At 37.7% G+C, this 23,829-nt stretch overlaps 2 protein-coding genes across 8 annotated transcripts in view; one reads left to right on the top strand and one right to left on the bottom strand.

The window, feature by feature from the left end:
• snx13 (sorting nexin 13) overlaps positions 1 to 9,617 on the bottom strand; it is a 34,047-nt gene extending 24,430 nt beyond the window's left edge. For 2 of the 4 annotated variants that reach the window (XM_079879751.1, XM_079879752.1), the window contains exons 1-2: positions 9,465 to 9,617; positions 33 to 145 (exon numbers count right to left, since the gene is read on the bottom strand). In XM_079879751.1, coding sequence (XP_079735877.1) covers positions 33 to 145; positions 9,465 to 9,476 — 125 coding nt within the window. In that variant the 5' untranslated portion in view covers positions 9,477 to 9,617. The remainder of the gene's footprint in view (positions 1 to 32; positions 146 to 9,464) is intronic. The other 2 variants (XM_079879753.1, XM_079879754.1) reach the window with 1 other exon arrangement.
• Positions 9,618 to 18,859: 9,242 nt separating this feature from the next.
• LOC307163632 (histone deacetylase 9-B) overlaps positions 18,860 to 23,829 on the top strand; it is a 28,929-nt gene continuing 23,959 nt past the window's right edge. Inside the window, exon 1 of one of the 4 annotated variants that reach the window (XM_079879757.1) lies at positions 18,860 to 19,251. In XM_079879757.1, coding sequence (XP_079735883.1) covers positions 19,161 to 19,251 — 91 coding nt within the window. In that variant the 5' untranslated portion in view covers positions 18,860 to 19,160. Of the gene's footprint in view, positions 19,252 to 20,129; positions 20,206 to 20,476; positions 20,555 to 23,829 lie in introns of those variants that run through there. The other 3 variants (XM_079879756.1, XM_079879758.1, XM_079879759.1) reach the window with 3 other exon arrangements.

The following is a 23,829-nucleotide window of genomic DNA, read 5'->3' as shown; positions in this document are numbered from 1 at the left end:
GTTACAGATGCTCTAATGTGGGATCCACTTACCCGCCAATGAAACAGAGGATGTAGAAGGCCAGATAAAAGATGGCAAAGGGTCCAAATGAGATGAGGAAGAGGACGACTCCCAGACCCCCCCATCCCCAGACGGACAGACTGGCCTGAAACACACACACACACAGTTAACAACATTATTTCTTATCTTTGGCTTACTGTGAGTGCTCATTTTGAAGGACGTTAATTGATCAGAATGAAAGCAGCATGAATACAGTATACTTGAAAATACAGAATTAAAGACACGGCTGCAGCGACTGAACACCTACAATTGAACATCATCATCGGGGTCTAAAATGTTTTTCCAAACGTGGGTGAATTGAGTTAATTTCAAGGACATGAAATTGTATTTTGCACTATTTCATTAAATTAATGTTTTATCTCTAGGACAAATGCACTGTTTTGCTGCGAGCACCTGTCACAAAAACACCAAGACTCATTGTGATTTTGTTTGTATTTGCATTAATGTGAACATGCCTGAGCTCTTCTTTAACATTAATATTCTCTGATGTGATTCACTCTTGCCAGAAAAAATCAGCAGCGGACAGATTATCATTCTTGCATTGCAATTAAAGTGACAAAGTTACAGAACAACACGACAAAATACAAAAAAAGTTGCATTTTGCTCCTGATCATCATCATCATCATCATCATAACAAAGACCCAGAAGAATTGAAATCGCTGCTGGAGCTTTCAGCAGACGGGTACAGGTTTTTAAAAGACTATACGAGGGATGAGACAGATGAATTGAGTGTGACAGAGAATGTGTCCAGTGGACAGGTTTCCTGTTTTTTCCAGGACAGGAAACTCAGTGACCCAATCTCTGCCCTTTCTCTTCCTTCTCCTGAGACGATCGCACACACACACACACACACACACACACACACACACACAGACACACACACACACATCTCTGTGTGCCTCAGATCTGAAGGGTCGGACCTGGAGTATGTCCTGCTGACGTGTGTTAAATAAACATCACCCAAAAATATGATCAAATGTTCAGGGACCCTTTTCACAGACTGCGATGACGCATTTCCACAGTTATTAAAGTCGAAACAGAATGAAACAGAAGTTGTGATAGTCTTTATTTCCCCATTGCGACGTATATCCGAGTGAAACGGCTTCTGGAACAAGAATAAATGTAGGGCGGGGGCGGGGCTTGGTTTTCATGGGGAATTGATTGTTTGTGGTTTGTTATTGGCTGATCTCATGTGAGTGACAGGTTGCCCCGCCCCCATCATCAGAGAAGAGATGCTGCGAGAGGGGGGGGGGGGGGAAGTTATTCTGATTCAAGATTACGTGACACTTCAATTAAACAAAATGATAGATAATTTATATTAAATTCCTGAAAAAACAACAATTGTTATTTTTGATTTCTTGGTAACTTTAACAGAGTAAATCTAGCAACTAGGACTGCAATATAGCTAAAAAATTATCACAAAAAATCGGTTCATATCGTTCGGTATCGATAATTATTGACATTTTTTATAACCTTTTTTTTTTTTAAGACAAGTAGAAAAGTTTGAATTTAAACTTAAAAAAAAGATAAATCTTTTTTTATTTATCTATTTCTGTTATATTACCCTGGCATTAAATTAACGAGAAAAATAGATTAACATATGATGTACGTAAATTAATCTCTCTGTTTTTTTGGAAAGTCATAGAAACTCTGGTCGTGGAGTTTTTCTTTTGCAATGGGAGGAAATGAGCATGTAAAAATGATATTTGTTGTAGTTTCCGTTCACCGCACTATAGAGGTTTATAAAACTAAGACAACTTCTGCTTCTGAGAACCCCGGAAATGTTCATAATGATGAAAATAATGAGAGCAAAAGAAAATAAGAAATTAAAGTGCAAAGAGGGTGCAAAAAAAAAAAAAAAGGCTAAGGAAAGAAAAGAAATCTAGATAAATATGATTTAAGATAAACCCGCCCTAGTCTTTTCCAGTCAAAGTGTGCAGTTTTTGTTCATTTGTTAAAAGTCTGGCCACATAAGACCATTAGACCACGTATTCATCCCAAGACCACAAACCCCAGTCCTGACCTCTGTGACCCGTGAATCATTCATGACTTGTGCTGACATCATGTGGATTTAGGCAAACAGCCTAACAAACCCACTCTGGATGCGGCTGTAGCGTTCTAGAGATCATCACAATGCAGGTGTGTGTTATTACAGGGACAAACAAACAGGCTTTCACGTGTGTGGTGTGTCACAGGACTGCAAAACAGGGCGCTGGCAAACTATCCCAGCTGAAACACCAGCTTACACACAACACAACGCTATGGTGGATGCTATTAGAGCAACACAATGATATATCGGTCTAGTTATATCATTTAATATCATACACTCTCTGATTTTTACATTTTCTTGTATTGTTTTTTGTTTGTTTTTTGATGACTGCTTAAGACTCAACTAATAAGAGTATTGCACCCTCAAGTCTCTGGATCTTTTGTCTCTAGACAAGGCTTGGGAACATCCTTTAATGTGTGTCTGTGGGGTTTTATCACCGGTTTTATTGTTGTTTTATTGTCCAGTACGTAAAAGCATGCATCTGATTACTTAGTAAAGCAACAGCCCGTCTCTCCTCAACAGATTCATGATTTGAGGAATCAATAATGTCTGTTTGTCTCAATTCACCCGAAAATGAAACTTCTGTCATAATTACTCCCTCTCAAAACAGATTCTTTCTTCCATGGAACACAAATGAATTTCTGAAGAATATTCTTGCCTAAAATGACAAAAAAGCACCATTAAAATTGTCAACACAACTTCTGTGCTGATATTTAAGTCATTATCATCAATAATGTTTGCACCAGTTCACTGTTCATTTGAAGGGAAGATTATCAGTGAACAATGACTTAAATGTTGATCATTTGAAATTAAAGATGTGTAAAGTCGTACAAGCGATTTTAAAGGTGCTTTTGTGCTCATTATGAAGCATGAAAGTTACAGCCAGTGAGCAGAGCACATTACTCAAACTTTCTCCTGTGCTCTGTGGAATAAAGTCAATCATACAGAACAACATAAGGCTGAGTTAATACTAAACAATGATCAATTTGATTGATTAAATAGCCAGTGTGGTGGCTACTAAACAGTCCTGATGTGTCTACCTCAAAATGATTGTGTCTGCTTTGCATTTGGTCTCAATGTGTGCAAGTAAACGTCATCAAAACAGTGACACCGGACCACAAAACACAGAAAAGGTATCAGGTATGAGGGAAAACAAGACATCTGAATGCCACCTTACCAAAAACCAAAGACAAAGTTATCCACTACATCAATCAAACAACATGAAGGGGAGAAAAATCTGTTCTGAATCAACATTCACTGTTTGTTTTTTTTATCAAAGTTCATAATATATGGACTAGCCTAGTTAATATTAGCAGTTTACGCTTTGTGTTTTTTAGATAAAGAGGTCCTTGACTGTGGGAAGTTTTCCGTGTGCTCTAAAAAACAGGTTTCGGCTCTTATCGCCATCAAACTCATACCTCTAAAGAAGATAAAAGCAGATTATGACATACGGGGGACTAGAAAACCAAAGCTGCTCTCTGTCGTCAAACACACAATAATCCAACAGCCGTTTTATCTTTAACATGTTTTCACATCACAGCAAATCACATGAGGGCTGCATATATCATTTTAGCATCGATATAATGATGTGCGAATCCAGGATAGTCACACCGCAGGGTGTGCGATGTCAAGTAAAGGGATCGAACTGTAGTTGATCCGTATGGGCCAGTTATCTGTGCTTGTGCAGATTCACTCCCCTACAAAATCACATAAACAATTCCACAATTATTAATTCTTTCCAAATAGAGCTATTCAAGTCATCTGGTGAAACTGTTTTCATATCATATCTCTATCCAGTAGGAAGACAAAGACAAATAATTTAGCCTAATCATCAGGCTTTGACAGAAAGGTGTAAAAAACCTTAATTGGACTCTTAAAGGGATGGTTCAGAGTAAAATCAACCTAGGGTCCTTTGCACCATGACCTCGAGCCAAACACCCCTCACAGAAGCCTTTTTTCCCTTGGTTGAACTGAACATTATTAAAGTTAGAGCTTATTTAGAGATATCAGCCGGATGCCTTAGAGCAGGCGCTATTGGCTCTACATCCTTATGCATCGGTTTCTGACAGAACTTTTACGTGCTTTGTTTTCCCAAATCACTGAAGTGACCTCGGCGTCCGGGTTAGCGGTAGCATGAGCCGTCAGGCAAGTGTTACATAAATAAACTCCTGATGTACTTACAAACTTTCCAATGCCTTGTTTTATGAGTACAGAACCTATTTGTACTACTGTAGAAGTTTGGTACCATTCTGGGCATTATTAGTGGGGTAATTTATGCATCCTTGGATCCATTAGCGCCTGCACTAAGCCATTCGGCTGATATCTCTAAATAAGCTCTAACTTTAATAATGTTCGACCAAGGGGAAAAAGGCTTCTGGGGGGGTGTTTGGCTCGAGGTCATGGTGCAAAGGAGCCTAGGTTGATTTTACTCCGAACCATCCCTTTAACAATAATGATCTCAGTCTGTCATGTCAGAATAGGCCACCAAAGATCTCAGCCAGGTTAAGATTATTATCCAGCGACGGTCATTCAATCATCTACAGCAAACAAGCTCCACCTTCTTAATCAAAACGCAAAATGCATTCACATTACGCTGCGTGGCCATGCTACGGCTAACGGCGTGATACACGGATGTTTCCAGAACATGATTCTCAGCTCAGATCGAGGGTGACTCGGCACTGAGAAGAGCTCATAAGAGATCCCAAAGGTTTCAAGAGTGATCTGGCACAACTCCTCAGACTTTGGCGTTAATTCAGGCTTGTCACCGAGGTCTATTTTAAGACGGGTGTAAATACCCCAGGCTCGAGTGCCGCTTCCCAGAGACCAAAAGCTGTGTGTATAATCCAGATCTATGCCAACTGCACTTATATATAAAAGAGTTAAAGTTCTATACAGACCAAATTACTACATTACACGTATTGCCATGTAAATAAAATAATGTTCTTAAAAAGCTTACTTGAAACACGCAAGTAGTAGCACCTGTACTCGGCCGCTCGCTCTAACGTTAACCTAGATAAATGTGCGCTATTATTAGGCGCATATCCAAGTGTTTGATAACAGTGGAAACAACTTAAAATGCTTATTTTTGGTCATGCAGATAAGAGTTATACATCATTACTCTTATTTGTGTAAACTCACAATAACAACAAAACGTTGTCCCTTTGTAAAATAAAGAAAACAAACAGGATGCGCTTTCTGCCGTCTCAGTATCTGTGAACTGTTGAACTGCACCGAAACTCAGCGTATACTCGCCATCAGGGTCCGAAATAAACTTTTTGGCTCACCTGCCACGGGGACTGGTAGATGAAAAAATCCACCAGCCAAGCATTTTTTTTACCGGCCAAAATAATAAACAGCCTTTTTTTTTCTCACATAGGCCCTACATTCATTTCAGTAGTTTTAATTGAGATAATAAGGTAGGCCTATTATGTTGAATACAAACATAAACAATTTTCCAGAGCAAAATTTGAAATGTAGCCTATATAAAAAAACAACTTTATATATGTATCGATCAAAATGTGAGAAAAATATGAAATATTATCATTGGGGTGAAATAAAAAAAAAAATTGTGAGTTTTGTTACCTGACTGTGGTAAGAGGCAGAACGTAACTTACTCGGTTACTTTAACCTCGGTTCCCTGAGAGATAAGGGAACGAGTAGCCTATTGAGTTGCAAACGCTATGAGAAAACTCCTTTTCTCGAGAAAAGAACGACCGGAAATATGCACGATCCGCGAGTGCTGAAGACGTTCTGCACGGCTTTGATGGGTGCGCAGGAGGACACAAATGGGCGGCGACAGCTTCTTCCAGTGGCGGGAGCTTTTTCCTCAGCGCCGTCAACAGAAAGAGCGTTAACTGTACGTACACACCGCCGCCGACTTGAGCTGCAAAGAAGCTCTGGCCACCCTGTCAAGGACGCTTGTCAAAAAGTACGGGGAAGCTTGACCGCTCTGAATGGTGAGTGAGTGCGCGCGCGCGCGGCCGGGACTCGCTCTCTCTCTGCTCGTGCGTGCGCGCTTAAAATTTAATATTTTGTTATGAACATTCACCCGCCAGTGTGGCGGATAGCCTTTTGAGATTTACTCGCCAAACAGAAAATCTACCCGCATTTGGCGCTTGGCGGGTGTTAATTTCGGACCCTGCTCGCCATACTTACAGACATGACAAATATATCTATAAAAAGCTTGAAATGTCTACTTTTAAACAAACCAATTCAAATAGAAAACAAATGCTCTGATTATGTAATCCGTTTGAAATAGAGTTGTCAAAAAGTACCGACTTAGTCGGTATACTGAAATTTAAAAAATGTGTTGCTTTGAGCGCTGTTGAGCACAATCGTAAACACCTCTGATTGCCTATTGTACTAATGCGCTCATCGGGTTTGTCTGTGATTGGCTACAATGATCAATGCACGGGAGCATTTGAGAGCACACGGAAGTGTTTGAAAGTGTTTTAAAAAAACGGGAGCAGGAGAGTTTTAAAGCACAAGCGGCGCGTCTATTAGTGGACCGCTCTGCTGACTGACGGCTGCTTTCAAACGCTCCCATTTGTATCTGTGTAAGCGCTCGGTGAAGAGTGTGATTGATGTATATTTACAACATGTTTTTGAAACGTTGATCATTGTAGCCAATCACAGAGATTTCCAATGAGCGTGCGAGTACAATAGGCAATCAGAGGTGTTTACGATTCGGTTCAACAGCGCTTAAAGCGTCACATTTTTTAAATTTCAGTACAGACTGGTACCGAAGTCAGTACTTTTTGACAACTCTGGAAAAGCCCCTCCACTATATCAGCAGCGATGACGAATCAGCATCGCCAACTTCATCTTTGCAGCCGACACTGACTCAGAAAGCACTAGTTTATTAACAAATAATTAAAATGTCTCCTTGCTATTTTTTTTAATACTTTTGTCAGTGCTTTGCGGCAAGCTTATAGGCTACATATATTACACCTAGGCTGTACATAGTAAAGGCTCATTATGGTTTAGTATTTCCCCCAGTATATATTTAAGTAATTAAATATTAATATGCAATAGGTCGACTAATGGCTTAGATGAACGACGACTAGGCTAGTCGGCAAGAAAAATCTTTAGCCGGAGGCAGCCTCGAAATCAGACATAATATTTTTGCCAGGCAGATGATAAAACGGGTGAAACAAAATCTTACGTCTAGTTACATATAACTACATCACTTCAAAAAACAAACTGCACAGGCTACGGTCACGGTGTTACTGTGAAATAATTGTCAGTATTAGATAATAGCACTCAGCTAATTAGGCTAACACCCCATGACCAGGAGCTTCACAAAGCCTTGATAAGGATCAGATAATAAGATTTACATCAGCATACATCTCACAGCTGTGATGGGCATAAACAGGGCACAAGCAGAGAGCATGCTGGGATAGCTTCAGTGCGCAGGTGAACTGAGCTACTCGTGTCGTAACACGAGTCTGATAGTCAAGTTCTGGACATTTACACACAACCCAGCGGCGCACTGTACAAGAACACATTATAATTTACTGAGGAAACAAAAGGAATGAAGAAACAAACATGAAAAAACTCTGTTGTTGTTTGTGCATTAAATTCCTATAATTCTCTATGATTCTATTCTATTTGTACTTACTGCAAACAAACGAAATGACCTGTAATATAACATCACATGCGTCACAGCAGGTTGACCTGAAACTCTTTGGTTCAACGCCACGGGCTAGTAAAACATTTGCTGTAGTGCATTAACTTCGAGGTCCAGCCCTAAAATGCAAAGACAGAGTGAATGCGTTCAAGTCCTGATATGCCAGCAGAGACACGTGAGGACGCTCTTACAGCGGGTCAGGCGACTCAAGAGGATCCAGCTCATCCACCTGTCATCAGGACACCAAATACACACACATTTCAACAATGCACTGATCTTTTGACAAATGCACGATTTTCATTGCTGAAATGTGGCATGCAACCAAGCTTGTCTTCATAACAAAACAGGTGTTTAATCTTTAAGTTAGTTTCTAATTAAATACATGTGATGACCTAAAATAACCCCAACACAGGGCAAGTATCACACAACAAGACTCTTTCAGGCCTGTCATGATTAACTAGCCTATACTACAATATTTGCATGAGTTTAAACAATCATTCACAGCTAAAACAAAAAGCAACACACCTATTCACAAAATAATCAGGTCCCCAGAAATCTCACCAATTAATTTCTATGACTTTTCCTGTTGTTCTTGATTACAGATTTGATGCTAAAATTGCATACAGTATATATGCCCCTGAAAACAATAATAAAAACAAAAAAACAGACAGTCTGCTTATTGCAAATGTCCCAAACAGGAGTTATGTTGAAACTATATAATTAGAGGGTGAAATGACACATCCAGAGAGTAAGTGTAATGAAACCAGACTGTTATCTTGCCATCATAACCAACCATACCACAATGTTTGCATAGTCTAAACAAGTATGTCACTTTATAAATATGCTCAGAAACTGAAATAAAATCCACACATAGGCTGAGCGTGACCAACTTTAACATCCGACACAAAGTCTGCATGGCTTTACTGCCTCATTAAGGCAAATTAGATGTTTATAGACATATTCAGAGACCGAAATACCACATACACATATACTGATAGGTTAAAAAAAAACATAAGACAAGAGCAAAACAAAGAGAACCAGGCTTCTCATCATAAACAAAGTACATACAGCTAAAACAGGTTCAAGGTTTTACTTTCTATACATTGCTTTTTCAGTATCAGCACATCAAGATCAGATACTGATATGACACTAACAAACAAAACCAGTGTCTGTTATCAGGTGTGTCATCATAATCAACCTTATGGCCTGAAGAACTGCAGCTTTACAAGGTTTTATTTCTCCCATACACGCAAAACTGGCATTTTATTTCAACATAGTGTAAATACATAATCATACGCTCAAACGACACGTACACATATGTATAGGTTTAACACACATGCCACGACGTATCTCAACATCAACAAGCTGAGACACGCAGAAAACACACAAATACCCATCATCACCACCCATGGCCCCTATACACACAACTGTCTCTCTCTCTCACACACACACACTACTCATGTAAACACACATACATGTAACAGGCACAGCTGATGTTAGCTGAGCTAGCTGAAGACTTACTGTCAGTGCTCAGAAACATATAATCCCATCGCATTACTGTGAGTAATCCTGCACACAAGACGCGCGTGTGTGTGCTAATGTGTGTAACTGTGTGTGTACTTCAGTGTGTGTGTTTATTTACCTGCTCAGGTAACACACGGCTAAGCTAACAGCAGCTCAATACAGCAGGAAATAAACAAAACAGAACAAAACATCATGGCTTACCTCTGCAAACATTATTTAAAATGTAAAAACGGTTGTCTGGTTTATCCCCGCCACATTATTAGCGCATTTCTTTCTTCTCACGTTCATAAACTGAGGCGCTTCAGGACTGCGCGCGCCCACCCTGCAGCCGCCATGAGCGCGAGCTCGACAAGCAACGCAAACTAGAGCAAACACTCCGGAGCGCTTCTGGGAAAGGTCATGTGATGAGAAAAGCGGGCACTGATTGGTTGGCAGAATTCAATCACCCGGAAGATTGCCTACGAAGCTACGATTTTGGCAAATATTATAACCATGATTTATTGAAAAATATCTTCTAAAATTATATAGACTCATATAGAAATTATTTTTATAATGATAGTTAGACGTGAGCCAAATGGTATTCTTCTCCCAAGCAGGAGTCTGCCCTGCGCTGTGTATTACTCGGCGTTGTAGAGTGGGCATACTACTCAAAACAGTTACCTGTGGCGTAACCTGTGATTGGTCAGCGTGTGATGATGACACACCTTTCTTACCCGTGACTCATGATTTATTATATTTGGTAAATTTAAATAGTGCAGGCCTGTGTAACGATGTAAAGTGCCTCGTATTGTTGATTTTTTTCTTCTTCTCAGAAATCGTGCTTCATTTTAACGCACTTCTGCTGAACCAGCACTGATACAGCAGTTGACCTACTCAATGCTCTCAACATGTGACACAATAAAACTCTAGTGCACAACTTGCATAAAAGCATTTTCTTTCTTTTGACATGGCATATGTCAAGAACTACACTGAAGTAGAGCCAATTATCTGTGTAAACATGGCTAAAACATAAAGGATGATCCCAGCTAACAGGGAATGCTCTCAGAACGGCTTTTCTGAACAAACATTCTTCCAGTAAAGTAAAGTTATCTGGTCTTTAATAATGTTTTTAAAACGTTAGCAAAAAAAAAAAAAAAAAAAAAAACAGTTTAGACATCATTAATGAATGTAGCCTAGGCCTATAGCACTTTTTATAAAATGTTACTAGGCTATACTTGTTTTAGAATGTTTTGAGAACATTCAGAAGTAACATTCCCATAATGTTTGCAGAATAATGAAATTGAATGTTCCCCTAACGTTTGAAAGTTTGAAAACTGGACATTTTGAACATTCAGAGAACATTAAGAAATAATTCCATAACTTGATGGGAACATAAGCAAAATGTTTTAGGACACATCTTTGTTAGCTGGGTTGCGTGGTGTGACAGCTTGATATATTTTGATATTGATATATAAATATATTCAATATGAATCAGCTTTTGCTGCATTGGCATTACCGGTTTCCAGTTGCTCAAAGCCCGGCTCGGGTCACACTGCAGGCAGGGAAGAACCATCATCAGAGGTACATGAAGGGCAAATGAAGAATAATCTTCACATTTCTATTCCATTTCAGATTCCAGGTAAGCATCATATGTCTTCATTTTATAAAGTAGTCCAAGTCAGAAATAATTATGTTAATGTGTTTCCTCCATAGGCTATCAGTCACACAACAGGATAAAGACCGGCTGACGCGGGCCATGACGTCACACTGAATGATCCTAAATAAACTTTGGACCTTATTTATGTTTATGACCGTAAGTGAGAAGAGCAGAGATAGATGAGGAAGAAGCAGGAGATGAATGCACAGAGTAATGCACATGCAACTGATGTGATGCCTATGATAAGGCTTGTTCATATATATGAGCCTGTGATGATAAAAATGGAATTAGATGCTTTGATGTCATGATTAGTGTATGCGTAGCTTATAGTTGACTAATAGCATGGACATTATTTTTCCCCATGCACAGCAAGATTTTATGACAAAGTTCAACAGACAAATCAGACAAAAATATCTCATTTGTGATTTTTCTTTTCTATTTGGAACATAGTTTTTTTCAACAGTTCCAGCTTCAACTGAGGCTGATTATAAAGCAAAATAAAATTTGCTATATAGATTTTATCTTTGATAGCCTATATGCATTAGAAAGATATAGATGTCCTGTAGCCTATTTTGTGCTCATGGTGTAAAAGATCATGTCACACTCATTGCATCAAGCTATTCTCACTGTCAGCATCTCTTGAGTGATATAAGACAGCACTGTGATGTGAGAAGCAGTCAGCGTGGGTAACGCGTTATTCCACTGCATCTGTTCTGTTGCGCGACGCGCTATTTTTAGATCTCGCGTCTTGATGCTGCGGGCGCGCGCGTGCGTTCGTCTACGGCGCGCGCTGAAGATCCGCGGTGCGTTTTTATGAATGAGTGTGTGATCGCCATCGCTCCTCTCATAGCGACTCATAAACGAGCAGGAACAGATATATACTTTTTCAGGTGAGTGTCAACTGCATGTCTCATTTTATCCTCTTGTCTTGTCTTGGATAGATAGATAGATAGATAGATAGATAGATAGATAGATAGATAGATAGATAGATAGATAGATAGATAGATAGATAGATAGATAGATAGATAGATAGATAGATAGATAGATAGATAGATAGATAGATAGATAGATAGATAGATAGATAGATAGATGCACTGTTTTTTTGTTTAATTTTTTTTTGCCCAAACTTTAATTAGATCATTGCTTTTGTTTAAAATTAGATTCATGGATTTATGACATTATGCACTGCAATGCATGTATTTTTTTATTACATGTAATTTTTTTTATTACATGCAATAATTTTACATGAGAATCTATCTCATAAATTTAGCATAGCCTATATAAGGGCTTATAATACAGTCTAATCAGCACTAATAATAGTAAATTGTAAAAACATATAAAGCATGACACAAATACATCTGAATCATTTTTGTAGTTTTCCCCTTAAAGAAGGGTTTAGAGCTCTTGGTAACAGGTACAGAATATATCCAGCATTGTCTGCTCATAGGATGCATGGAGGACACATCACTGAGCTGCTATAAATAGAACTGACAGCACACACACACACACACACAGAAGCTGTTCCTCCTGAGCATCTCAGGTTTGTAGGCATTAGTTTGCACAGATGAGATTTCACATGATTCATCCACAGGTGAATTGTACAGCGACAGGGTGAAGATCAGATCCACAGGTTATATCAACAGGTCTGCTATGAATAAACATGTGAATACAGTACACCACGGTCTAGCACTATTATTTCACAGCCTATATCACAGTAAAATAATTCTGAAATGCAAAATAGCTTATCAAACGGTAAAGGAAAAATATCCAACCATTGTTTTGGCTGAGAGCTATATTGATTTGCATGCAATTACATAAGGAGCTGTAGTGTACTCTGCATCTCGCTTATAATGTGTTCTTGCTGTTAAAGGACTCACGTGATGCTCTACGCTCTTCATCATTGGCTGACATCTTGATGAGCTTACACACAGGTACCACTCCATCACTCACAGCTTTATAAATTATGTAATCTCCTATAAATAAATGAAATAAAGGTTTCACAGCAATGCCATAGAGCAATAGTCTTAGAACAATTCAGTGAACAGTTCTTAAGAGAACCATTTTTTCTTAGTGTAAAGTCAATGTTAAAAATCTTAGAACCCTTTTCCACTAAGAACCTTTTGTGGAATGAAAAGGTTCTTAATGGAACCATCGATTCCAATAAAGAAGCTTTATTTCGAAGAGTGTATCTTGACCTTTTGACCTCTCCCATGCTCTCACACACACCTGGACTGAAGGTCGATGTCTCTCAGTGATGGCTTTAGATATATTTAGCACACTTTGGATGTGTTTCTGGCTGATGTTGTGTGACTGAGTCTCGACTGAGAGGTTTTGAAATGAGTTCATGAGTGTGTGTTGAGTGACGCAGATGGTGTGATTGTTTGAGTGATGTCAACACAGAAAACTGCAGCTTTATATTGGCTCGTCCATCCTCAAATCTCCGAGGGTGGAGACCAGCGGCATTCCTGACACACTGACATATGCGTGATGTTTCCTTCACAAACACACACACACACACACACACATAAATGAGCAATCTTAAAATACACACTCACATAACACACATGTATGAACACTACCTTGAAAAAGTTTTGTCGATAAGTCTCTCCTGTTCACCAAAGCTGCACTTATTTGATTAAAAATACAGTAAAAACAGAGATATTGTGAAATATTATTTTAATTCAAAATAATAGTTCCATGTGAATATATTGTAAAATGTAAATTATCCCTGTGATTAAAGCTGAATTTTCAGCATCATTACTCCAGTCTTCAGTGTCACATGATCCCTCAGAAATCATTTGATGATCAAGAAACATTTATGATTATTATCAATGTTGAAAACAGTATCTGTTTCAGGATTCTTTGATGAATAGACAGTTCAAAATAATTTATTTGAAATTCAATATTTTTGTATCAAAATAAAAGTGTCACTTTTGATCAATTTAATTCAGTCTTGCTGAATAAAAGTATTTATTTCTTTGAAAAATATACTGACCCCTTTTGAACAGAAGCACACACACACACACACACACACACACACACACACACACACACACCTGGTTTACATCATATCTCCACCTACACTAATACAGACATGCACTTGAGTATTTTAGCCTCAAGATGGCGCTGTTGCAATCTGACCCTAAAAGCTCCACCTTTAATGAGTGTGTGTGTATTTTTATGTGTTTGAGCATCTAAATGTGTTTACACTGGTGCGCTTTTATGTGTTCCCCTCCTGATGCCTCTCATTCCTTTAGTGTATGTCATGAGGTTTGATCAGTAGAGGGTTTCCGTCCACTGTGACGAGTCTCATTCGATAAGACTGCAAAAACAAAAAAAAAACAAAAAAAAAAATCAAGAAGGCAAAATAAGAATATTTATTTGCTAATCAAGATTATGATCCGGTGCTGAATTAAACAAGTAATGTAGTGAGTCATCACGTCACAACAATGCAGCTGCTGTTTGAAATGTCTCTCATTACATAATGCCTACAGTTTCACATATTCTCAGGCCTGAGAGATACTCTTACTGTCTACACAACACAAGTACAGTCACAGTAACACAAGAAGCATTCACAAACTGCATCCTTCTTGCTTTATACATAGAACATACTGTGCAATATGCAGTTGCCAGTGCACTTGTGTTCAGAGAAACCGCTGAAGGTCTTTATAGATAGAACAGGCTGTTTTGCTGTCGTGGTTATTTTTATCTGCCCTCTTTTACCTTGGGAGTGTCTGTTTCTCTGTCAGACCTGTGCAGATGACCTATTTAACAACACTGCTATTGTTTTGTCTGGAGAGGAAGAGCAGGACATCTATAGGTCTGTGTGTGTGTGTGTGTGTGGATAAGAGCAGTCAGTACACTTCACAAAGATGTACTGTAGCGGTGTTTGCACAATTCACAGCCACAGTGCTACACATTTGCCAAAGGTTTTGTGAATGGTTTTTACTTCCAGCATGTTGTCCTGTGGTTGCTAGGGGTGTTCTGGGTGGTTGCTAAGGTGCTGGGTGATGTGTGCCTTAGCAAACATCCCTAAAAACTGCATGCTTGGGAAACTAAAGTTGTGATGCCATTTGTGGCCACAGAGGAACTTCATCTCTGTCATGCATTAGGAATGTCTCACTCCTGGGAATTGTGCTTTTTCTGGATTACAAAAAGATTTCCTCTGTTTCCTAATTCATTGGGCAGGCCTGAGGGGATTCCACGTCAGAAGCCGGTGTTTTATGTCCTATTTTTCCTTAAAACTGGCCGATTGTCAGGTGTTTTCCCTGCAGGGAAGTTTAGTGGGGCTTTCATGATTTTGTTTAAAGAGCCCATGAAATCAATCTATCTATCTATCTATCTATCTATCTATCTATCTATCTATCTATCTATCTATCTATCTATCTATCTATCTATCTATCTATCCGTCCGTCCGTCCGTCCGTCCGTCCGTCCGTCCGTCCATCCATCCATCCATCCATCATCCATCCATCTGTCTGTTTTCTCTATCTATCTATCTATCTATCTATCTATCTATCTATCTATCTATCTATCTATCTATCTATCCATCCATCCATCCATCCATCCATCCATCCATCCATCCATCCATCCATCCATCCATCTGTCTGTTTTCTCTATCTATCTATCTATCTATCTATCTATCTATCTATCTATCTATCTATCTATCTATCTATCTATCTATCTATCTATCTATCCATCCATCCATCCATCCATCCATCCATCCATCCATCCATCCATCCATCCATCTGTCTGTTTTCTCTATCTATCTATCTATCTATCTATCTATCTATCTATCTATCTATCTATCTATCTATCTATCTATCTATCTATCTATCTATCTATCCATCCATCCATCCATCCATCCATCCATCCATCCATCTGTCTGTTTTCTCTATCTATCTATCTATCTATCTATCTATCTATCTATCTATCTATCTATCTATCTATCTATCTATCTATCTATCTATCTATCTATCTATCTATCTATCTATCTATCTATCTATCTATCCATCCATCCATCTGTTTTCTCTATCTATCTATCTATCTATCTATCTATCTATCTATCTATCTATCTATCTATCTATCTATCTATCTATCTATCTATCCATCCATCCATCCATCCATCCATCCATCCATCCATCTGTCTGTTTTCTCTATCTATCTATCTATCTATCTATCTATCTATCTATCTATCTATCTATCTATCTATCTATCTATCTATCTATCTATCTATCTATCTATCTATCCATCCATCCATCCGTCCATCCATCCATCCATCCATCCATCTGTCTGTTTTCTCTATCTATCTATCTATCTATCTATCTATCTATCTATCTATCTATCTATCTATCTATCTATCTATCTATCTATCTATCTATCTATCTATCTATCTATCTATCTATCTATCTATCTATCCATCCATCCATCTGTCTGTTTTCTCTATCTATCTATCTATCTATCTATCTATCTATCTATCTATCTATCTGTCTGTCTGTCTGTCTGTCTGACTGACTATCTATCTATCTATCTATCTATCTATCCATCCATCCATCTGTCTGTTTTCTCTATCTATCTATCTATCTATCTATCTATCTATCTATCTATCTATCTATCTATCTATCTATCTGTCTATCTGTCTGTCTGTCTATCTATCTATCTATCTATCTATCTACAGTATATTGCATTTTGCAGCGTGATATTATTGTGACTTCTCATTTTCATTGCAATGTGAAGAACTGATATATTGCTTTATAGCTATTAATACATATACTGTATATACATTATATATAATTATAACGTACAAAAACATTTGTAAAATACAATTTTAAGTATTTGTCACAGTAGTATTTGTACTGAATTTAATTAATATATTAAAATGAACAACAATAAAAACAAATTGAAATTATATTCATATTTTTTATTTTTTTAATTATTCCTTTCTGGTGTAAACCTACAAGCTGGCAAAAATAAACATTTAATGATAAAGAATTTTCTGCCAGTAAAACATTCCAAAGTTATTGATGACTCAGGTCAGAGATTTTTACTGTCTCCAAATATTTGTCTAATGCTAAAATGTAGAATGAGAAAAATCCTCCTCCTTATATCAAATTATATATCAAAAAGCAAAAAAGGTGAATTAAAGGTTGTTTCAACCCAATTTCCCAAATATGTTTCGACTCAATTTCATGTATCAATAGGAAATGCACAAATCTGAGCACAAATCTGTTCACGTTATTTGTTAACAGTAGCATCAGTTTATATTAAATGTGTATTTCATTATGGAATTTGGAGGAAAGAATAATCACAAATCTCTCTGATATCTCAGATGTTTCTCCTAGAAATAAGATTAAATGGAGACATTTCCAAAATTACTTCATTATCTCTTCTAGTTTCAGAAGAAATCTCAACAAAGTCTCAAACTGTGCTCAGACTGCTCAAATTTGATGGTTTATAATGTGATGTTAATAAGCTGGAAATTGTACACACCAGATTAATCACAAAGAAAGGCACTAAATTCTAACTGTCTACTAGCAAAGACACTTTTTATCTGCAAAGTCAAAGTCCAGATCTCTCTATTCTGTGCATTTTGACTTAAATGCCATTTTGCAGATAGAAAATCAAAGTCTTTATTTGCTGACTGATGAAGGTTTGGGAAACAGCAGAATGTGTCCGAATCTCCCTTTGAAATCGTCCTGCTAATGCTTTTACTGAGATTAACCCTCTGAGAGAAACAGGTGAAGAGAAGACAAGACCATGAGACAGACCCGTCTGAAAGAGTGTAAACGGATAAGAGGAAAGATCAAACAGAAGAAAAACACTCAATGACAGAAAGATTGTCCACAGGAGCTTGAGGAAAAACAGTCTGACACGAGCAGAGAGAAACTGAGAGAGAGATAGAGGGATTCAAAGGGTCATCAGGAGAGGGAACCTCAGCAAACCTGTCAGGATCTCGGCCAGCTCATATTTTACCACAAGATCAAAAGAAAGAAATCAAGAAATTTGAAAAATGTCATTTAAAATAAGACAATTATATATATAATGTCACAATAATGTCACATTGCAATATATATATATATATAGGCTATATATATATATTGCAATGTGACATTATTGTGACAACTAACCATATTTGTCCACAAATGATAATTTTTATTTCTATTGGTTCAATTATAAAGTACAAAATATGTAATAAATTTGTTTTTATTGATTTTAATTAGAATAATAAAATAAAATGAATTACAATATAAAAAAGTAAAATTTCATTCATATTTATAATAGTACGATTGATTTAATTTGAATATTTTTTTAATAAATTACAGTTATGAGAATGAGAATTTTCATTGCTCCAATATAAGAATTTTGAATATATATATATATATATATGTCTTCAATCATAAAGTACAAAAATGTGTCCTGAATTTAATTCATGTTGATTTTAATTTAAATGACAATAATAAATAAAAGTAAATAAAATAGTAAATAAAATAAATTACAATATAATTCATATTTTTCATTTAATTTTATTTTATTTACTGTAAAATAGATTACAATTCTGATAAATTTTCTTGTTGAAGCAAAAAAAAAAGCTATTTTCTGCATTAAAGTAATGAGAGTCTCAACATTTCTCATGTTACACCAATAATATTTTTTCACAGTCACAGTCATGAGAATTTAGTAGGATGAAATGTGCTTAATTTCCTTCCAGGCTTCCTTTTCTTGACGTTAAACCTAGTTGCCTGGTCCTTTCTTTTGGTTTTGTGGTGAAACACGAGCTGGTCGTTTTCTTCATGCGACTCACCCATGCAGAGATAAATGAAAGGAGAGAGAGAGTGCGCAGGGAAGAGATGAAGGCAGACAGCTGTGTTTTTGTGTTGCTATTTTGAGCGTCTGGCCGCTGCTCTACTCCCCTGGTCTGGCCCGGCCTATTTCTGTCCTGGGCTGGTCCTGCTGCTATTCTTGGCACCTAAGCGAGAGAAAGAGAGAGAGAGAGAGAGAGAGCGCGCGGTTAGGAAGAGTAACAGAGAGAGAAAGCGTGAGACAGACAGAGAGAGAGTTTCCTCTACAGAGGTTGAGAGGCAGGAACAGAGCTGACGTTCTCACCTGTGACGTCTCCTCACTGATCTACCTGATGAAACTCAGCAGGGACGGCTAGAAGAAACCACAGAAGAGACCCGGAAACAGCAGAACCCCTCTGCAAGAGAGAGACGGATCAAAGGAGAGGAAGCCGGGACGCTGAGACCGAGGTCTGAAGCTCAAGTTATGCTGCAAACCATTTATGAAGCTGACTCCAGCATCACTGCAGAGTGGAGGAGGAGAAGCCTGGACACACACGCCGCTGCCATCGGGTCAGGTACGACACCTGAACACACGTCCCAGAGCATGCTTACATGAGCAACATCATCTCAGACGTTTCTCTGAGAATTCCATCATTAGAACTTTAAATTGATGTTTCTCTTAGAATTCCATCATTGGAATTCCAACAAGAGACATTATGTTGTTGATGTTCAAAATCGAGATATTTTGTGAAGTGAAAACCTCAGACGCAGGTGTTTAGTCTTCATTAGCTCTCCATTAGACCTGTCTACAATGCAAAGGATTTGCTTAGTAATTTTACTTTTATGTTTTTAATTAAAAAAAAAGTATTTTTTACTTGAGAAGCAAAATTACAAAAGATGTAAGTCTTTTTTTTTCTGAGAAATTTATCAAAATTGTGTGAGTTTATGCTTAAAACAAGAACAAATATCTGCCAGTGGGGTAAGAAAAGTAAAACCAGTTTTCACCAGTTTGACAACATTGGCAGATAACTTATTTGTTCTTGTTTTAAATGGGCTATATGTAATAAGTTTCATGCATTAATCGTTTTTTTATTGCCAATGTGTGAACAGCTTGTAATGAAACTTAAAAACAAGACATCTTGTGACTCGGGAGTCGGGACGTTTTTGCCGGGAAAATCAAAAGGATGTGAGCCTCTCTTCCATTATGTGCCACATGAAACGAATGCTTATCCAATGTTCAGATCAGGATAATGAAAGAGCCATTCTGTACTGTAATGTCAAAGTGCCATGTTTCATTACCTCATCTGTCGACATGATGCCTGTGAACTGCAGAACTTGAGCTAACATGTCCACATCGCAGATGCTCTTTGCTGTTTTCTCACCGCTGTCATTTTTGTTGTGTGTTTATTTTGTCACTGAGAGGAAAGATCTCAGAGTGTATTCACATAGGCTACTCGTCTAAACACCGCTGTCAGCAGCGTGGACGGCGTCAGGGTGTTCGTTAACAGTAGGCCTGTATTGCTGCAAAGGTATTTCCAACTTAATTTTACTTCTAAGCGAAGAACGAAAAATAACTTCGCCGTGACGCGAGTATATCAGGCCTTTAATCACGATCAGTGTCTTTCTTGTGCGGAATGTGCGCGTTCACGAGCAGTAAGTGGCTGTCTGCAGTTCACTTAACGGCCACCGGTGTCGCTAATAACAAGGGTTTCTGAATTCCACAGCCGATTTAAGTATGAATTCGCCTTTTCCCTCTTTTAATTGTCAAGTAAATGTGTCTTAATTAAAGAATGTTTAGATAATTATCAGTAATACTGAGTAAGACAGTCCTTTTCTGCAGTGTACCAGAAACAACTGAGATATTAAGGTGATGGTCAGGTAGGCCTGTCACATGTGAGGACCAGCTCAGGTAAATTGTGTTCCTCAAATGTCGCTACACACAAGTAGTTGGCATATAGTAAGAGTATATGAGCTTTAAAATGAATGTGAGAAGCAGCTCAGGTCATGTGTTCTTGGGAGAAGTCGATGAGAAGTGTTTGAGTTCATATCGAGATCTCTGCAGTTTTCTGTTTCTGTTTCCATCTTGTGTGATGAGAGTTACTGAGAGTTTCACATCACACTATTCGTAGATGATTCAACAGCTCTTGGCCAGGTCAAATCTATATTGAGATGTCAGATAGTTTCATATGTCACATAATAATCCATTGTTTAATTTAACAAAAGCAAATGACTCACATCAAATGATTCGCATCATGTTTCCTCATGATGGTGTTGTATATAAACACCAGACACACTCATCCATTAGTCAGGCACTTTACAGCTAAAGTCCAGCAGCAGGTTGCAGATCTCAGACCAATAGTATCCTCATTTATTTCATGAAGATGGACTAAAAACAGTCATTTTTGCTTTGTTTTGGCAAGTTATGTTTCTTACTAAATACTGTGCAGTATACTGCATTTTGCCTATGCGTTGCGGAATTAAATAAGTAGAATGAATTGTGCAATGATAAACATTTTAATCAGTTGCATGCTAAAGTGTTGTCACATTACCTCAATTATTTGCACATTGAGTCCCATCCAGCATTTTTATTCCATTTATGCAAAATCTTACTCAACATGTTTGTCTTGTTTTCTAGTAATATCTAACATTCCTAAATCAAGATTTACTTGAGAATCAAAATGGCTTTAGATATTAATATCTTATGTCATTTTCCTTCTCAAGTAAATCTTGATTCAATACTTTTTACTATATTTTTACTGGAAAACAAGACAAAAAATATATATATTTTTTTTTGCAGTGAGAGCAGTACAGTATGCTTCCAAACAGAGCTATTAATCTACCAGGTTGGTAACTCTATGAGTTAGCAGCGTAAGAGTTCAACAGTGCAACTCCTGTTTTTAGCATGTGTGTCGACTGTGAGGAGAATGTTTCTCTTAGACACCTGAAGTCGTTCTGCAGGGAATGAGAGCTCGTCCAAGTGCGTGCCTGCGTCCCATTTAGCATATTTAGGCTATACTATGCACTAAATGTATGTACTTGGCTGGTGATGAGAAAGTGCACACTAAGAAGGTAAAATTGATAGCACAACCCCCATTGTCACACACTGTTTGCATACGCATAAAAGTGCAAACGTCCAACCAAATTCATTCCTTTTGAACTTGCATTGCAAAGCTGGATTTTCAGCATCATTACTCCAGTCTTCAGTGTCACATGATCCTTCAGAAATCATTCTAATATGCTGATTTGATGATCAAGAAACATTTAATAAATATTTAGTTGTGCTGCTTCATATTTTTTTGTGCAAACTGCTACCTTTTCAAAGGATTTTTTGAATAAATAGAAAGTTCAAAAGAACAGCATTTATTCGAAATAGAAATATTTGTAACATTCTTTACTGTCACTTGCTGAATAATAGTGAATATCAATAGATTTTCCAAGCAGAATCTAATGCTGTCAAGTGAAATCAGTGTTTAGCAGGTGGATGCGTGTTTACTTCATGCTTGATTTGTGGTTTCTGGGAACATCTTTTGACAGTGTTGTGCTCAGGTGTGTTTGTGAGCGGCGTCCCGCTTTAGGAATGGCGTGAGAGGGCAGTTATTTACCCCTCTGCGCTCCCTTACTGCCCACGGCTGCATGGTGAATGTTCTGGCCTCTTGACTTCAAGCCTGACTATTCTTAGCCACCGTATTTTGGGCTTAAGGCATTAGGATGCTAAGATTAGGCCTGGTTATCGTTCCGTCTGAGTTGACTCCTCACGTAACTACATACCGGAAGGCTTTATTTATAACGCACGCTGTTTTTTAATAACAGCAGGAGAAACAAACAATGAGATGTTTCTGAAGTGAAGGTTTTGAGAGTCAGAGAGTTATCTCATGGTGTCTTTTATTACGTTCAGAGGCACATGCCGCAGTATTTTTGGTGTCGATTGACACCTTTGGCCAGTGTTGTGGTTCTGTTTTGGTGGCCTGTGCTTTTTGTGGTTTGTGTATTCTGGGCCGGGGGCCCGGTGGAGTCTCTGTGGCAAGAGATGGTTTCACAACGAGGCGGTTTTTATTTCATCGCCAGAACTTGGACGTGATGCTGATATTCTGAGTCGAATGCAACATGGTTACCCCCATAACCCACTATCAAAGAATAACTGTGTGTGACCAGAGGGAGGTTTTATTGCACCGAAGTATAGAGTATTTAGAGTATAGAGCTAGAGTGCAGTATCAAATGAATGTGGAGAGCAGCTCATATTGTTTGATCATTGAAGATTGAGTTCATATTAAGATCCCAGACTTTGATATCTTGTCATACCCCAGCATATCATTGAGATCTCTTATGGAAGTCCAATTTCAGCCACATAAAAAAAACAAAAAAAACCACTTTATTTCGATGGTCCACTTTAGTCATTCTACTAGCTATAAGTAACTTTGCATCTATATGCCAACTAACTCTAATTAGAGTATTAGTAGACTGTCTGCTTAATATCTGCTAACACGTTATTTTGATGCTCCTCCAACAGACATTATACAGACTTTGCAACTACAGTATGCCAACTTATTCTACTAACACCCAACCCTAACCTAACAGTCTACTACAGTCTAGTAGTACTATAATGACTGCTAGGTGACACGTGGTTGCAAAGTTACGTACAGTTAGTAGAATATCTAAAGTGGACCATCAAAATAAAATGTAACCAAAAAAGAAATCATACTTTGGTAAATTATAATTATAATACATAAAAAGTCAATTTTGATATACTATAATTATAAGATAAAAAGTCAGAATTATGACATAAGAAGTAAACATTATGAAATAGGCCTAAATGTCAAATTTGTGACACACTTAAATCATAATCATGACATGAGATATAGTCGAAATTGTCATACTAAGTCATAACTATGAAATTAAGTCATATGACATCAAAATCATGAGAGACTAGTAATAATAATGATAAAAAGGTAATAATTATGGCATAAAAATTAAAAGAATATGAGATAAAAGTCACAGTTGTGACATACTTAGTCATAATTGAGATACAGTCGAATGTATGACTAAGTGAACTATCACAAAAAGTTATGGCATAAAAAAATATGAGATAACAGTCACAATTGTGACATTCTAAGTTACACAATTGTGACATACTAAGATAGTTGTGCCAATAAGTC

The sequence above is a fragment of the Squalius cephalus genome (genome assembly GCF_949319135.1).
Source record: "Squalius cephalus genome assembly, chromosome: 8".
Lineage (NCBI taxonomy): Eukaryota > Metazoa > Chordata > Actinopteri > Cypriniformes > Leuciscidae > Squalius > Squalius cephalus.
This window is presented reverse-complemented; position numbering and strand designations above follow the sequence as displayed.